General features: G+C 47.0%; 1 protein-coding gene and 1 long non-coding RNA gene across 3 annotated transcripts in view; one reads left to right on the plus strand and one right to left on the minus strand.

Annotated features, from left to right (window-relative positions):
* The window catches only part of LOC110534814 (large neutral amino acids transporter small subunit 4), a 50,530-nt gene that overhangs the window by 1,982 nt on the left and 30,551 nt on the right, over window positions 1–17,997 (plus strand). For both annotated transcript variants that reach the window (XM_036989523.2, XM_036989522.2), the window contains exons 3-5: window positions 10,875–11,181; window positions 14,400–14,455; window positions 15,578–15,654. In XM_036989523.2, the coding sequence (XP_036845418.1) occupies window positions 10,875–11,181; window positions 14,400–14,455; window positions 15,578–15,654 (440 nt within the window). The remainder of the gene's footprint in view (window positions 1–10,874; window positions 11,182–14,399; window positions 14,456–15,577; window positions 15,655–17,997) is intronic.
* LOC149979909 (uncharacterized) lies at window positions 6–12,175 on the minus strand. The gene is made up of 2 exons (XR_016484071.1): window positions 11,841–12,175; window positions 6–558 (listed from the first exon to the last, which is right to left on the minus strand). It is a non-coding gene; the product is annotated as an uncharacterized LOC149979909 (long non-coding RNA).

The following is a 17,997-nucleotide window of genomic DNA, read 5'->3' on the forward strand; positions in this document are numbered from 1 at the left end:
TCAAATAAAATTAAATCGAATTTATTTACATCAGCTGATATCTCAAAGTGCTGTACAGAAACCCAGCCTAAAACCCCAAACAGCAAGCAATGCAGGTGTAGAAGCACGGTGGCTAGGAAAAACTCCCTAGAAAGGCCAAAACCTAGGAAGACACCTAGAGAGGAACCAGGCTATGTGGGGTGGCCAGTCCTCTTCTGGCTGTGCCGAGTGGAGATTATAACAACATGGCCAAGATGTTCAAATGTTCATAAATGACCAGCATGGTCAAATAATAATAATCACAGTAGTTGTCGAGGGTGCAGCAAGTCAGCACCTCAGGAGTAAATGTCAGTTGGCTTTTCATAGCCGATCATTAAGAGTATCTCTACCGCTCCTGCTGTCTCTAGAGAGTTGAAAACAGCAGGTCTGGGACAGGTAGCACGTCCAGTGAACAGGTCAGGGTTCCATAGCTGCAGGCAGAACAGTTGAAACTGTAGCAGCAGCACAACCAGGTGGACTGGGGACAGCAGGGAGTCATCATGCCAGGTAGTCTTGAGGCATGGTCCTAGGGCTCAGGTCCTCCGAGAGAGAGAAAGAGAGAGAGAGAGAATTAGAGAGAGCATACTTAAATTCACACAGGACACCGGATAAGACAGGAGAAGTACTCCAGATATAACAAACTGACCCTAGCCCCCGACACATAAACTACTGCAGCATAAATACTGGAGGCTGAGACAGGAGGGGTCAGGAATTTCTCCACAACCTTTAGTCAACTTCTCCACAACCTTTAACGAACTTCTCCACAACCTTTTAACAAACTTCTCCACAACCTTTTATAAACTTCTCAACAACCTTCAATGAACTTCTCCACAACCTTCAATGAACTTCTCCACAACCTTCAATGAACTTCTCCACAACCTTTTATAAACTTTTCCACAACCTTTTATAAACTTCTCCACAACCTTTTATAAACTTCTCCACGACCTTTATGAACTTCTCCACAACCTTCAATTAACTTCTCCACAAACTTTAATACACATCTCCACAACTTGTAGCAGGGTGATAATTCAGAGTACTGTGAACGTGAGAACCGTGTTTCACGCTCTCCTGAATGTGAGTGGTTTCTACATTAACACATGAAAATCTCTGTAACAGTCTCTCTCTCTGACATCACTCACCTCTCACACAGATATTAAAGGCTGTATTTAATATATAAAGATTAAGCATTACACATTCCAGAAATGTAGAAAGAAATGTAAAGGAACAACAGGTGCCTATGAGGACCCCAGGAACATTAGGTGTCCATGAGGGAGGTCCCCAGGAACATTAGGTATCAAGGTGGACCCCAGGAACATTAGGTGTCTAGGAGGGAGGACCCCAGGAACATTATGTATCTATGAGGGAGGTCCCCAGGAACATTGGGTATCTAGGAGGACCCCAGGAACATTAGGTGTCTAGAAGGGAGGACCCCAGGAACATTAGGTGTCCATGAGGGAGGTCCCCAGGAACATTAGGTATCTAGGAGGGAGGACCCCAGGAACATTAGGTGTCTAGGAGGACCCCAGGAACATTACGTGTCTAGGAGGACCCCAGGAACATTAGGATCTAGGAGGGAGGACCCCAGGAACATTAGGTATCAAGGAGGACCCCAGGAACATTAGGTGTCTAAAAAGACCCCAGGAACATTAGGTGACTAGGAGGAACCCAGGAACATTAGGTATCTAGGAGGAACCCAGGAACATTAGGTGTCTAGGAGGGAGGACCCCAGGAACATCGGGTGTCTAGAAGGACCCCAGGAACATTAAATGTCTAGGAGGACCCCAGGAACATTAGGTATCTAGAAAGACCCCAGGAACATTAGGTGTCTAGGAGGGAGGACCCCAGGAACATTAGGTGTCTAGGAGGGAGGACCCCAGGAACATCGGGTGTCTAGAAGGACCCCAGGAACATTAAATGTCTAGGAGGACCCCAGGAACATTAGGTATCTAGAAAGACCCCAGGAACATTAGGTGTCTAGGAGGGAGGACCCCAGGAACATTAAATGTCTAGGAGGACCCCAGGAACATTAGGTGTCTAGGAGGAACCCAGGAACATTAGGTGTCTAGGAGGACCCCAGGAACATTAGGTGTCTATGAGGGAGGACCACAGGAACATTAGGTGTCTAGAAGGGAGGACCCCAGGAACATTAGATGTCTAAGAGGGAGGACCCCAGGAACATTAGATGTCTAGGAGGGAGGACCCCAGGAAGAGTAGGTGTCTAGGACGACCACGGGAACATTAGGTATCTAGGAGGAACCCAGGAACATTAGGTGTCTAGGAGGATCCCGGGAACATTAGGTGTCTAGGAGGACCCCAGGAACATTAGGTGTCTATGAGGGAGGACCCCAGGAACATTAGGTATCTAGGAGGATCACAGGAACACTATGTGTCTATGAGGGAGGACCAGAGGAACATTAGGTGTCTATGAGGGAGGACCCCAGGAACAATAGGTATCTAGGAGGACCCCAGAAACATTAGGTATCTAGGAGGACCCCAGGAACAATGGGTGTCTAGGAGGACCCCAGGAACATTAGGTGTCTAGAAGGTAGGACCTCAGGAACAATAGGTATCTAGGAGGATCCCAGGAACACTATGTATCTAAGATTACACCAGGAACATTACGTGTCTAGGAGGAGCCCAGGAACATCAGGTGTCTAGGAGGACCCCAGGAACATTAGGTGTCTATGAGGGAGGACCCCAGGAACAATAGGTATCTAGGAGGACCCCAGGAACATTAGGTGTCTAGGAGGACCCCAGGAACATTAGGTGTCTAGAAGGACCCCAGGAACAGTAGGTGACTAGGAGGGAGAACCCCAGGAACATTAGATGTCTAGGAGGGAGGACCCCAGGAACATTAGGTGTCTAGGAGGAACACAGGAACATTATGTATATAGGAGGACCTCAGGAACATTAGGTGTCTAGGAGGACCCCAGGAACATTAGGTGTCTATGAGGACCCCAGGAACATTAGGTGTCTATGAGGGAGGACCCCAGGAACATTAGGTGTCTAGAAGGGAGGACCCCAGGAACAATAGGTATCTAGAAGGGAGGACCCCAGGAACATTAGGTGTTTATGGGGGAGAACCCCAGGAACAATAGGTATCTAGGAGGACACCTGGAACATTAGGTATCTAGGAGGACCCCAGGAACATAAGGTGTCTAGGAGGACCCCAGGAACATTAGGTGTCTAGGAGGGAGGACCCCAGGAACATTAGGTGTCTAGGAGGACCACAGGAACATTAGGTATCTAGAAGGGAGGACCCCAGGAACAATAGGTATCTAGGAGGACTCCAGGAATATTAGGTATCTAGGAGGGAGGACCCCAGGAACATTAGGTGTATAGGAGGACCCCAGGAACATTAGGTGTCTATGAGGGAGGACCCCAGGAACATTAGGTGTCTAGAAGGTAGGACCCCAGGAACAATAGGTATCTAGGAGGATCCCAGGAACACTATGTATCTAAGATTACACCAGGAACATTAGGTGTCTAGGAGGAGCCCAGGAACATTAGGTGTCTATGAGGGAGGACCCCAGGAACAATAGGTATCTAGGAGGACCCCAGGAACATTAGGTATCTAGGAGGACCCCAGGAACATTAGGTGTCTAGAAGGACCCCAGGAACATTAGGTGTCTAGGAGGGAGGACCCCAGGAACAGTAGATGTCTAGGAGGGAGGACCCCAGGAACATTAGGTGTCTAGGAGGAACACAGGAACATTATGTATATAGGAGGACCCCAGGAACATTAGGTGTCTAGGAGGACCCCAGGAACATTAGGTGTCTATGAGGACCCCAGGAACATTAGGTGTCTATGAGGGAGGACCCCAGGAACATTAGGTGTCTAGAAGGGAGGACCCCAGCAACAATAGGTATCTAGAAGGGAGGACCCCAGGAACATTAGGTGTCTAGGAGGACCCCAGGAACATTAGGTGTTTATGGGGGAGAACCCCAGGAACAATAGGTATCTAGGAGGACACCTGGAACATAAGGTGTCTAGGAGGACCCCAGGAACATTAGGTGTCTAGGAGGGAGGACCCCAGGAACATTAGGTGTCTAGGAGGGAGGACCCCAGGAACATTAGGTGTCTAGGAGGACCACAGGAACATTAGGTATCTAGAAGGTAGGACCCCAGGAACAATAGGTATCTAGGAGGATCCCAGGAACACTATGTATCTAAGATTACACCAGGAACATTAGGTGTCTATGAGGGAGGACCCCAGGAACAATAGGTATCTAGGAGGACCCCAGGAACATTAGGTATCTAGGAGGACCCCAGGAACATTAGGTGTCTAGAAGGACCCCAGGAACATTAGGTGTCTAGGAGGGAGGACCCCAGGAACATTAGATGTCTAGAAGGGAGGACCCCAGGAACATTAGGTGTCTAGGAGGAACACAGGAACATTATGTATATAGGAGGACCCCAGGAACATTAGGTGTCTAGGAGGACCCCAGGAACATTATGTGTCTAGGAGGACCCCAGGAACATTAGGTGTCTATGAGGGAGGACCCCAGGAACATTAGGTGTCTAAAAGGGAGGACCCCAGGAACAATAGGTATCTAGAAGGGAGGACCCCAGGAACATTAGGTATCTAGGAGGACCCCAGGAACATAAGGTGTCTAGGAGGACCCCCGGAACATTAGGTGTCTAGGAGGGAGGACCCCAGGAACATTAGGTGTCTAGGAGGGAGGACCCCAGGAACATTAGGTGTCTAGGAGGACCCCAGGAACATAAGGTGTCTAGGAGGACCCCAGGAACATTAGGTGTCTAGGAGGGAGGACCCCAGGAACATTAGGTGTCTAGGAGGGAGGACCCCAGGAACATTAGGTGTCTAGGAGGACCACAGGAACATTAGGTATCTTGAAGGGAGGACCCCAGGAACAATAGGTATCTAGGAGGACTCCAGGAATATTAGGTATCTAGGAGGGAGGACCCCAGGAACATTAGGTGTCTAGAAGGGAGGACCCAGGAACATTACGTGTCTAGGAGGGAGGACCCCAGGAACATTAGGTGTCTAGGAGGACCCCAGGAACATTAGGTGTTTATGGGGGAGAACCCCAGGAACAATAGGTATCTAGGAGGACACCTGGAACATTAGGTATCTAGGAGGACCCCAGGAACATAAGGTGTATAGGAGGACCCCAGGAACATTAGGTGTCTAGGAGGGAGGACCCCAGGAACATTAGGTGTCTAAGAGGGAGGACCCCAGGAACATTAGGTGTCTAGAAGGACCCCAGGAACATTAGGTGTCTAGGAGGGAGGACCCCAGGAACATTAGATGTCTAGGAGGGAGGACCCCAGGAACATTAGGTGTCTAGGAGGAACACAGGAACATGATGTATATAGGAGGACCCCAGGAACATTAGGTGTCTAGGAGGACCCCAGGAACATTAGGTGTCTAGGAGGACCCCAGGAACATTAGGTGTCTATGAGGGAGGACCCCAGGAACATTAGGTGTCTAGGAGGGAGGACCCCAGGAACATTAGATGTCTAGGAGGGAGGACCCCAGGAACATTAGGTGTCTAGGAGGACCACTGGAACAGTAGGTATCTAGAAGGGAGGACCCCAGGAACAATAGGTATCTAGGAGGACTCCAGGAATATTAGGTATCTAGGAGGGAGGACCTCAGGAACAATAGGTATCTATGAGGACCCCAGGAACATTAGGTGTCTAGGAGGGAGGACCCCAGGAACAATAGGTATCTATGAGGACCCCAGGAACATTAGGTGTCTATGAGGGAGGACCCCAGGAACATTAGGTGTCTAGAAGGGAGGACCCCAGGAACAATAGGTATCTAGAAGGGAGGACCCCAGGAACATTAGGTGTCTAGGAGGACCCCAGGAACATTAGGTGTTTATGGGGGAGAACCCCAGGAACAATAGGTATCTAGGAGGACACCTGGAACATTAGGTATCTAGGAGGACCCCAGGAACATAAGGTGTCTAGGAGGACCCCAGGAACATTAGGTGTCTAGGAGGGAGGACCCCAGGAACATTAGGTGTCTAGGAGGGAGGACCCCAGGAACATTAGATGTCTAGGAGGACCACAGGAACATTAGGTATCTAGAAGGGAGGACCCCAGGAACAATAGGTATCTAGGAGGACTCCAGGAATATTAGGTATCTAGGAGGGAGGACCCCAGGAATATTATGTATCTAGGAGGGAGGACCCAGGAACATTAGGTGTCTAGAAGGGAGGACCCCAGGAACATTACGTGTCTAGGAGGGAGGACCCCAGGAACATTAGGTGTCTAGGAGGACCCCAGGAACATTAGGTGTTTATGGGGGAGAACCACAGGAACAATAGGTATCTAGGAGGACACCTGGAACATTAGGTATCTAGGAGGACCCCAGGAACATAAGGTGTCTAGGAGGACCCCAGGAACATTAGGTGTCTAGGAGGGAGGACCCCAGGAACATTAGGTTTCTAGGAGGGAGGACCCCAGGAACATTAGGTGTCTAGAAGGACCCCAGGAACATTAGGTGTCTAGGAGGGAGGACCCCAGGAACATTAGATGTCTAGGAGGGAGGACCCCAGGAACATTAGGTGTCTAGGAGGAACACAGGAACATTATGTATATAGGAGGACCCTAGGAACATTAGGTGTCTAGGAGGACCCCAGGAACATTAGGTGTCTATGAGGACCCCAGGAACATTAGGTGTCTATGAGGGAGGACCCTAGGAACATTTGGTGTCTAGGAGGGAGGACCCCAGGAACATTAGGTGTCTAGGAGGGAGGACCCCAGGAACATTAGGTGTCTAGGAGGACCACAGGAACATTAGGTATCTAGAAGGGAGGACCCCAGGAACAATAAGTATCTAGGAGGACTCCAGGAATATTAGGTATCTAGGAGGGAGGACCCCAGGAACATTAGGTGTCTAGAAGGGAGGACCCCAGGAACATTACGTGTCTAGGAGGGAGGACCCCAGGAACATTAGGTGTCTAGGAGGGAGGACCCCAGGAACAATAGGTATCTAGGAGGATCCCAGGAACACTATGTATCTAAGATTACACCAGGAACATTAGGTGTCTAGGAGGAGCCCAGGAACATTAGGTGTCTAGGAGGACCCCAGGAACATTAGGTGTCTATGAGGGAGGACCCCAGGAACAATAGGTATCTAGGAGGACCCCAGGAACATTAGGTATCTAGGAGGACCCCAGGAACATTAGGTGTCTAGAAGGACCCCAGGAACATTAGGTGTCTAGGAGGGAGGACCCCAGGAACATTAGATGTCTAGGAGGGAGGACCCCAGGAACATTAGGTATCTAGGAGGACACCTGGAACATTAGGTATCTAGGAGGACCCCAGGAACATAAGGTGTCTAGGTGGACCCCAGGAACATTAGGTGTCTAGGAGGGAGGACCCCATGAACATTAGGTGTCTAGGAGGGAGGACCTCAGGAACATTAGGTGTCTAGGAGGACCACAGGAACATTAGGTATCTAGAAGGGAGGACCCCAGGAACAATATGTATCTAGCAGGACTCCAGGAATATTAGGTATCTAGGAGGGAGGACCCCAGGAACATTAGGTGTCTAGAAGGGAGGACCCCAGGAACATTACGTGTCTAGGAGGGAGGACCCCAGGAACATTACGTGTCTAGGAGGACCCCAGGAACATCAGGTGTCTAGGAGGTACCCAGGAACATTAGGTATCTAGAAGGGAGGACCCCAGGAACATTAGGTGTCTAGAAGGGAGGACCCCAGGAACATTAGGTGTCTAGAAGGGAGGACCCCAGGAACATCAGGTGTCTAGGAGGACCCCAGGAACATCAGGTGTCTAGGAGGGAGGTCCCCTAAAATTCACAAATTCCACAGCACAACGGCAGAGTCATATCTTAAGTGTAAAACTAACAATGACTCAATAATCCATGCCTTCTGGGAAAGCTATGAAGTCCCAAAGTTATGGGCGGAGTTAGACAGTTGGCTGTCAGAAGTTTTACAATGTAAATGTACTTTTAATTCATTTGTCTGCATATTTAAAGACATGGCATATGAGGGTGCAGTGAAATGCCCAATAGTGTGGACCATACTTTTCTCGTCAATGATTTTGAAAAAACATTTACTTCATAACTGGAAATCAAATGATTCTCCATCATTACGACCGTTAATGAATCAAATGTATTGTTATAGAAACATTGAAACGGTATGTGTTAGAGAAAAATAGAATGGTCAATGAGACCATATGGCATAGAATGCTACAAGCACTGGACAGTTCCAGGGGATAAAGGATGAGGGGGACTGTAGTTGAGACATAGGTGATGTCCTGTATCGTTGCCATGGCAATGTGTATGATGAAGGTGTGATGCATTGACGTTTGTTGAAATTCGTCTGTATTCACACGTCTTGACTTATTTCACATTTTGTTGTGTTAGAGCCTGAATTCAAAATGAAAATAATCACACCCATCTACCCACAAAACCCCACAATGACAAGTGAAAACATGTTTTTAGAAATTTCTGAAATTGTATTGTAATGTTAAGTGTGTGTTTTTTTGTCCATGTAAGTTTTGGTAAGAAAAGAAGAGCTGATCAAATCAAATCAAATCAAATCAAATGTATTTATATAGCCCTTCGTACAGCAGCTGATATCTCAAAGTGCTGTACAGAAACCCAGCCTAAAACCCCAAACAGCAAGCAATGCAGGTGTAGAAGCACGGTGGCTAGGAAAAACTCCCTAGAAAGGCCAGAACCTAGGAAGAAACCTAGAGAGGAACCAGGCTATGTGGGGTGGCCTGTCCTCTTCTGGCTGTGCCGGGTGGAGATTATAACAGAACATGGCCAAGATGTTCAAATGTTCATAAATGACCAGCATGGTCGAATAATAATAAGGCAGAACAGTTGAAACTGGAGCAGCAGCACAGTCAGGTGGACTGGGGACAGCAAGAGTCACAATCCTTTACTCCACATGACAGACTTTCATATCTGTTCTACACTACAGAGCTGATCCTTTATTCTACATGACAGACTATCATATCTGTTCTCCACTACAGAGCTGATCCTTTATTCTACATGACAGACTATCATATCTGTTCTACACATTGCATTTCTATCTCAATACGTTGTTAGCATGTGGGAGACGAGGTCTTGTGGGTCGTGGTTGGCTGTTCCATTCCAAAGGTCTGTTAACAGGAAGTAGACTTGGAACCCTAACCAGCTGGACTCAGCTACAAAATACACCTCACTCAGCATAAACAACACATCACTTTTTACAGTCACCACCTTGTGTGTGTGTGTGTGTGTGTGTGTGTGTGTGTGTGTGTGTGCGTGCGTGCAGACTGACTCACACGGTACCTACTGGAAGTCAAAATTCTGACGTTACTCTTATCTTTCTCTTCCTCTGTCGTTGTTCTTTAAAAACTTCTGACATTATCTTTCTCTTCCTCCGTCTTGTCCCTGTCTCTGCTCTCTCTCTGTTGACTAAAGTCAATTGAGTTGATCTTATTATTTCATTCGATTCTTATTTAAAGTTGAGACGTGAAGAATGTTTTTAACTTCAGGAGTAAAGAGATACTTTTCATGTTTCTATATTTGATCAGTGGAAGTATTTCTCAAACTGAATCCTAATCTATCGTTGATATGACAATAACAACATGTTCCTGTGTATGGTATCTCTTTATCCATGCACGGCATAGTGCCAGAGAGGAACTCATAAAGGCCCAGTGAAGCAGAGATAATATCGATGCAAATACCTCGACCATCTCTATCTTTTCTCTTTTTATCTGTTCCCCCTATCTCCTCCCCTCCTCCTCATGTTTTTTTTTTTGCTGAGAGAGGGCCTGTGGTATCAGAGAAGGGAGGTTAGTGTTATCGGGCCAGGCAGGGTGTGTGTGTACTAAGCTGTTTCTAATCAGAGTTAGAGGGCGAAGGATGAGGTCACATGTGGCCGAGGTTTCTCCAGGGATCATCAACTAGATTCAGGACAGTCTAGACCAGGGATCATCAACTAGATTCAGGACAGTCTAGACCAGGGATCATCAACTAGATTCAGGACAGTCTAGACCAGGGATCATCAACTAGATTCAGGACAGTCTAGACCAGGGATCATCAACTAGATTCAGGACAGTTTAGACCAGGGATCATCAACTAGATTCAGCACAGTCTAGACCAGGGATCATCAACTAGATTCAGGACAGTCTAGGACCAGGGATCAGAGGGAGGAGAGAGGGATAGACTGTCCTATCATTCTTTATTTCTTTGTGACTAACTTGTGTACAGGCGTACCAGAGAAGCCACATCCCTGATTGGCAGATTATTGGCAACCCTGATTAGAAGCACCTGTTGCTCATCAGTTGCTCACCTGTGTTCCCTACAAACGCTGTTTTGGATTTACAAAATGGTACCTACACACTGAAGAAGGCTGGAAAGCTGAAAAGTATGTGAACGCTGCAGTAAAACAAAGCCTTATGCAACATATTTTTGAATTCTGAATTGACAGGTCTTACGCACCAACCAAACTGCTGGAAGAGCGCGATGGTCCCATTTTGATTAACATTTAGATGTTAAAATCACAGCACAGGGTAGTAGTATCTTCATGAAGTGGCCGTGATGTCAAGTAACACAGAACCATGTGTCAGAACAACATCACTTGACCACCTGACTACCACACTACTCTGCTAATCTGCTGAGGCATTCTACCTCACGGTTCATTCACCCAGAGTAAAGTACAATGCTGCATCTCTCTCTCTCTCTCTCTCTCTCTCTCTCTCTCTCTCTCTCTCTCTCTCTCTCTCTCTCTCTCTCTCTCTCTCTCTCTCTCTCTCTCTCTCTCAGCAATAATAATAGTGGAAATGGGATTACCATTAACAACAACAATGACAATATTAATGAGAATAATATCTGATACTGACCCTCTCTCCCTCTAGGTAACCACACCTCCTCCTCCAACCTGTCTGTCCCCCTCCCCCCACCAGGGGGTGATGATGACTACAGTGATTACTACTCTGAGGCAGAGGGTGTGGTGGGGCTAGGGGATGGGGTAGAGATGAGGCCCCTGGCCCCCCAGGACCCCGATGGCCCTATGAGGATGAACGGCTGGCTCATCTGTAAGGACCAGGATGAGATGTTGAACCTGGCCTTCACCGTGGGATCATTCCTTCTATCAGCCATCACTCTGCCGCTGGGCATCGTCATGGACAAATATGGACCGCGCAACCTACGACTGCTGGGCAGGTAGGAGAGAGCGAGAGGAGGAGGGACAGTGGGTGGAGGAGGGGGGAGTCTGAGTTCAGTCTGTGTTGGTTTAAATGGTTAAACAGGTGTGAGTTGACATGGTATGAGTTTACATGGTGTATGCTGATTGGCTGACAGTCGTGGTATACCACCGGTATGACAAAACATCTAATTACTTTGGTAACCAGTTTATAATAGCAATAAGGCACCTCGGAGGCATTTCGTCGTGCCACAGTCCTTAGCCATGGTATACATGTATACATCAGCAATGTTGCTCTTGCTGCTGGTGATTCTCTGATCCACCTCTACGCAACTGACACCATTCTGTATACTTCTGGCCGTTCTTTGGACACTGTGTTAAACTTCTTATGGAGGAGTGTTCCTGTGGTTAGAGCAGCGGAAATTTAGAGCGCCACCTATAGTTTTTGATAAAACTCAAACTTTCATTAAAACACACATGCAAGGTACTGAATTAAAGCTACACTCGTTGTGAATCTAGCCACCAAGTCAGATTTGTAAAATGCTTTTCGGCGAAAGCATGAGAAGCTATTATCTGATAGCATGCACCCCCCAGAATAGCAGACCGTCACCTAAACAACAGATTTTGCGGTAGCCGGCGCTACCCAAAACGCAGAAATAAAATATAAAACATTCATTACCTTTGACGAGCCTCTTTGTTGGCACTCCTATATGTCCCATAAACATCACAATTGGGTCTTTTTCCCGATTAAATCCGTCATTGTATACCCAAAATGTCATTTGCTGAAGGCCAGTCTGATCCTGGAAAATGCCCCTTTACAAGACGCAACGTCACTTTTTAAAATTACAAAAGTTGCCTATAAACTTTTACAATTTACTTCAAACTACTTTTCTAAACCAACTTTAGGTATTAATAAACGTTAATAATCTATAAAATTGACCACGGGGCGATCTGTATTCGATAGCAGCAAGTCTGGAAATCATTGTCCATGTTTTCAATTTCACAACATCCTGTGGTGCGCCTCAAGACAGGAAGGGCCTATTCGTGATCTAACCAAGGATAAAGCAGACATGAAATGCCAGTACTGGCGACATCGTGTGGAAGCTGTAGGCGTTTACAGGGGATCATTTATTTTCTGTCGCCTTAGACAATACATTGAATGGCGGATGAATATTTTTTTTGTGTTTTTGGTAAACAGTTTTACCAGGGATTTTTACTCCTAAACACGTTCTGTTATAGCCACAGACCCGATTTAACCAGTTTTAGAGACTTCAGAGTGTTTTCTATACACACATACTTATATGCATATACTATATTCCTGGCATGAGTAGCAGGACTTTGAAATGTTGCGCGATTTTTAACAAAAAGCTGCAAAAATTCGCATCATCCCTAACAAACCTCCAGACGAGCTTCAATGCCTTTACAACTCTCCTTTGTGGCCTCCAACTGTTCTTAAATGCAAGTAAAACTACGTGCATGCTCTTCAACCAATCGCTGCCTGCACCTGCCCGCCCGTCCAGCATCACTACTCTGGACGGCTCTGACTTAGAATATGTGGACAACTACAAATACCTAGGTGTCTGGTTAGACTGTAAACTCTCCTTCCAGACTCACATTAAGCATCTCCAATCCAAAATGAAATCTAGAATCGGCTTCCCATTTCGCAACAAAGCATCCTTCACTCATGCTGTCAAACTTACCCTTGTAAAACTGACCATCCTACCGATCCTCAACTTCGGCGATGTAATTTACAAAATAGCCTCCAACACTCTACTCAACAAATTGGATGCAGTCTATCACAGTGCCATCCCATATCACTAAATCCCCATATACTACCCACCACTGCGACCTGTATGCTCTCGTTGGCTGGCTCTCGCTTCATACACGTCACCAAACCCACTGGCTCCAGGTTCTCTATACATATTTGTTAGGTAGAGCCCCACCTTATCTCAGGTGAGGCTTTATGGTGTCATCTGTGTAGAGGGGGATCAGAGAATCACCAGCAGCAAGAGCGACATCATTGATGTATACAGAGAAGAGAGTTGGCCAGAGAATTGAACCCTGTGGCACCCCCATAGAGACTGCCAGAGGTCCAGACAACAGGCCTCCGATTTGACACACTGAACTCTATCTGAGAAGTAGTTGGTGAACCATATGAGGCAGTCATTTAAGAAACCAAGGCTGTTTAGTTTGCCGATAAGAATGTGATTATTGACAGAGTCGAACGCTTTGGCCAGGTCGATGAATACAGCTGCACAGTATTGTCTCTTATCAATGGCGGTTATGATATCGTTTAGGACCTTGAGCGTGGCTGAGGTGCACCCATGACCAGCTTGAAAACCAGATTGCGTACCGGAGAAGTTACGGCGGGATTCGAAATGGTCTGTGATCTGTTTGTTGACTTGGCTTTGGAAGACCTTAGAAAGGCAGTATAGGATAGATCTCGGTCTGTAGCAGTTTGGGTCTAGAGTTTCTCCCCTTTGAAGAGGGGATTGACTGCGGCAGCTTTCCAATCTTTGGGGATCTCAGACGATACGAAAGAGAGGTTGAACAGGCCAGTAATAGGGGTTGCAACAATTTTGGAGGATCATTTTAGAAAGAGTTGGTCCAGATTGTCTACCCCAGCTGATTTGTAGGGATCCAGATTTTGCAGCTCTTTCAGAACATCAGCTATCTAGATTTGGGTGAAGGAGAAATGGGGGAGGCTGTGGGTGGAGCAGGGCTGTTGACTGGGGTAGGGGTAGCCAGGTGGAAAGCATGGAAAGCCGTAGTAAAATTATTATTGATATTCTCAATTATCATGGATTTATCGGTGGTGACAGTGTTTCCTAGTCTCAGTGCAGTGGGCAGATGGGAGGAGGTGCTCTTGTGGACTTTACAGTGGCCCAGAATGTTTTTGAGTTTGTACTACAGGATGCAAATGTCTGTTTGAAAAAGCTAGCCTTTGCTTTCCTGACTGACTGTGTATATTGGTTCCTAACTTCCCTGAAAAGTTGCAAATCGCGGGGGCTGTTCGATTCTAATGCAGAATGCCACAGGATGTTTTTGTGCTGGTCAAGGGCAGACAGGTCTGGAGAGAACCAAGGGCTATATCTGTTCCTGGTTCTAAAGTTTTTGAATTGAGCACGCTTATTTTAGATGGTGAGGAAAGCACTTTTAAAGAATAACCAGACATCCTCTATATGATATTGATTTATGGTTATATATGATATTGATGTATTGTTTGTGTGTATTCCAGTGCCTGTTTCTCCTTCTCTTGTCTTCTCATCGCCTACGGAGCATACAACCCTGATGGTGAGTAGACTACTTAGCATACAGTACTATGTCACCAAACTACCATATCACCAAACTACCATATCACTATCACTATATCACCAAGCTACCATGTCACCAAACTACCATATCACTATCACTACATCACCAAGCTACCATGTCACCAAACTACCATATCACTATTACTACATCACCAAGCTACCATGTCACCAAACTACCATATCACTATTACTACATCACCAAGCTACCATGTCACCTAGCTACCATATCACTATCACTACATCACCAAACTACCATATCACCAAACTACCATATCACTATCACTACATCACCAAACTACCATATCACCAAACTAACATATCACTATTACTACATCACCTAGTTGTAATGTCACCAAACTACCATATCACGATCACTACATCACCTAGCTACCATGTCACCTAGCTACCATATCATCTAAAAAACACATTAGTATCACTACAATACCTAGCTACCATATCACTATATTACCCAGCTACCATCTCACTATATTACCTAGCTACCATCTCACTATATTACCTAGCTACCATATCACCTAGCTACCATCTCACTATATTACCCAGCTACCATCTCACTATATTACCCAGCTACCATCTCACTATATTACCTAGCTACCATATCACCTAGCTAAAATAGCACTTTATATTACCTAACTCACATATCACCATCACTATATCACCTAGCTACCATCTCACCATATTACCTAGCTACCATAGCAACATATCACATAGCTATCATATCTCATGGCTACCATATCACCTAGCTACCATATCACATTGCTACCATATCACCTAGCTAACATGTCACCTAGCTATCATATCAACATATCACCTAGTTACCATATCACATAGCTACCATATCACCTAGCTACCATATCACATTGCTACCATATCACCTAGCTAACATGTCACCTAGCTACCATATCAACATATCACCTAGCTACCATATCACCAAGCTGCCATATCACTATGTGTGTGTAGGTGTGTGTATCTTTAGGGTGTATGTGTGTGTGTGTGTGAACGTGTGTCCATTTGTGAAGAGAATACGTGTGTCTGTGTCTGTGTGTGTGTTTGTGTCTGACGGTGTCTCCGTCTTCCTCCACAGAGCTGTCAATCCTGATCTTCATCGCACTGACATTTAACGGCTTCGGAGGAATGTGCATGACCTTCACCTCCCTCACGGTGAGAGAGAGAGAGTATGGTACAGAGTCTGTCTGAGAGAGAGGTACGGTGTCTGTCTGAGAGAGAGGTACAGTGTCTATCTGGGAGAGAGGTGCAGTGTCTCTGTCTGAAAGAGAGGTACAGTGTCTGTCTGAGAGAGAGGTACAGTGTCTCTGTCTGAGAGAGAGGTACAGTGTCTCTGTCTGAGAGAGAGGTACAGTGTCTCTGTCTGAGAGAGAGGTACAGTGTCTGTCTGAGAGAGAGGTACAGTGTCTCTGTCTGAGAGAGAGGTACAGTGTCTCTGTCTGAAAGAGAGGTACAGTGTCTGTCTGAGAGAGAGGTACAGTGTCTCTGTCTGAGAGAGAGGTACAGTGTCTGTCTGAGAGATAGGTACAGTGTCTCTGTCTGAGAGAGAGGTACAGTGTCTCTGTCTGAGAGAGAGGTACAGTGTCTCTGTCTGAGAGAGAGGTACAGTGTCTCTGTCTGAGAGAGAGGTACAGTGTCTGTCTGAGAGAGAGGTACAGTGTCTCTGTCTGAGAGAGAGGTACAGTGTCTCTTTCTGAGAGAGAGGTACAGTGTCTGTCTGAGAGAGAGGTACAGTGTCTGTCTGAGAGAGAGGCACAGTGTCTCTGTCTGAGAGAGAGGTACAGTGTCTCTGTCTGAGAGAGAGGTACAGTGTCTGTCTGAGAGAGAGGTACAGTGTCTCTAACTGAGAGAGAGGTACAGTGTCTCTGTCTGAGAGAGAGGTACAGTGTCTGTCTGAGAGAGAGGCACAGTGTCTGTCTGAGAGAGAGGTACAGTGTCTCTGTCTGAGAGAGAGGTACAGTGTCTGTCTGAGAGAGAGGGACAGTGTCTCTGTCTGAGAGAGGTACAGTGTCTGTCTGAGAGAGAGGTACAGTGTCTGTCTGAGAGAGAGGTACAGTCTCTGCCTGAGAGAGAGGTACAGTCCCTGTCTGAGAGAGAGGTACAGTCCCTGTCTGAGAGAGAGGTACAGTCCCTGCCTGAGAGAGAGGTACAGTGTCTCTGTCTGAGAGAGAGGTACAGTGTCTGTCTGAGAGAGAGGTACAGTGTCTGTCTGAGAGAGCGGTACAGTGTCTCTGTCTGAGGAACAGTGTCTCTGTCTGAGAGAGAGGTACAGTCTCTGTCTGAGAGAGGTACAGTGTCTGTCTGAGAGAGAGGTACAGTGTCTCTGTCTGAGAGAGAGGTACAGTGTCTGTCTGAGAGAGAGGCACAGTGTCTCTGTCTGAGAGAGGTACAGTGTCTGTCTGAGAGAGAGGTACAGGCTCTGCCTGAGAGAGAGGTACAGTGTCTGTCTGAGAGAGAGGTACAGTGTCTGTCTGAGAGAGAGGTACAGTCCCTGTCTGAGAGAGAGGTACAGTCCCTGTCTGAGAGAGAGGTACAGTCCCTGTCTGAGAGAGAGGTACAGTCCCTGCCTGAGAGAGAGGTACAGTCCCTGCCTGAGAGAGAGGTACAGTGTCTCTGTCTGAGAGAGAGGTACAGTGTCTGTCTGAGAGAGAGGTACAGTGTCTCTGTCTGAGAGAGGGGTACAGTCTCTGTCTGAGAGAGAGGTACAGTGTCTGTCTGAGAGAGAGGTACAGTGTCTCTGTCTGAGAGAAAGGTACAGTGTCTCTGTCTGAGAGAGAGGTACAGTGTCTCTGTCTGAGAGAGGTACAGTGTCTGTCTGAGAGAGAGGTACAGTGTCTGTCTGAGAGAGCGGTACAGTGTCTCTGTCTGAGAGAGGAACAGTGTCTCTGTCTGAGAGAGAGAGGTACAGTGTCTCTGTCTGAGAGAGAGGTACAGTGTCTGTCTGAGAGAGAGGTACAGTGTCTCTGCCTGAGAGAGAGGTACAGTGTCTGTCTGAGAGAGAGGTACAGTGTCTCTGCCTGAGAGAGAGGTACAGTGTCTCTGTCTGAGAGAGAGGTACAGTGTCTCTGCCTGAGAGAGGTACAGTGTCTCTGCCTGAGAGAGGTACAGTGTCTCTGTCTGAGAGAGAGGTACAGTGTCTCTGCCTGAGAGAGAGGTACAGTGTCTGTCTGAGAGAGAGGTACAGTGTCTCTGTCTGAGAGAGAGGTACAGTGTCTCTGTCTGAGAGAGAGGTACAGTGTCTCTGTCTGAGAGAGAGGTACAGTGTCTCTGTCTGAGAGAGAGGTACAGTGTCTCTGTCTGAGAGAGAGAGTAGGGTACAGTGTCTGTCTGAGAGAGGTACAGTGTATGTCTGGTTGAGAGGTACAGTGTCTGTCTGGTTGAGAGGTACAGTGTCTGTCTGGGAGAGAGGTACAGTGTCTGTCTGAGAGAGAGGTACAGTGTCTGTCTGATAGAGAGGTTGTGTGTGTGTGTGTGTGTGTGTGTGTGTGTGTGTGTGTG

This window comes from Oncorhynchus mykiss, chromosome 10 (genome assembly GCF_057628025.1).
Source record: "Oncorhynchus mykiss isolate SJ-2025 chromosome 10, ASM5762802v1, whole genome shotgun sequence".
Classification (NCBI taxonomy): Eukaryota; Metazoa; Chordata; class Actinopteri; order Salmoniformes; family Salmonidae; genus Oncorhynchus; species Oncorhynchus mykiss.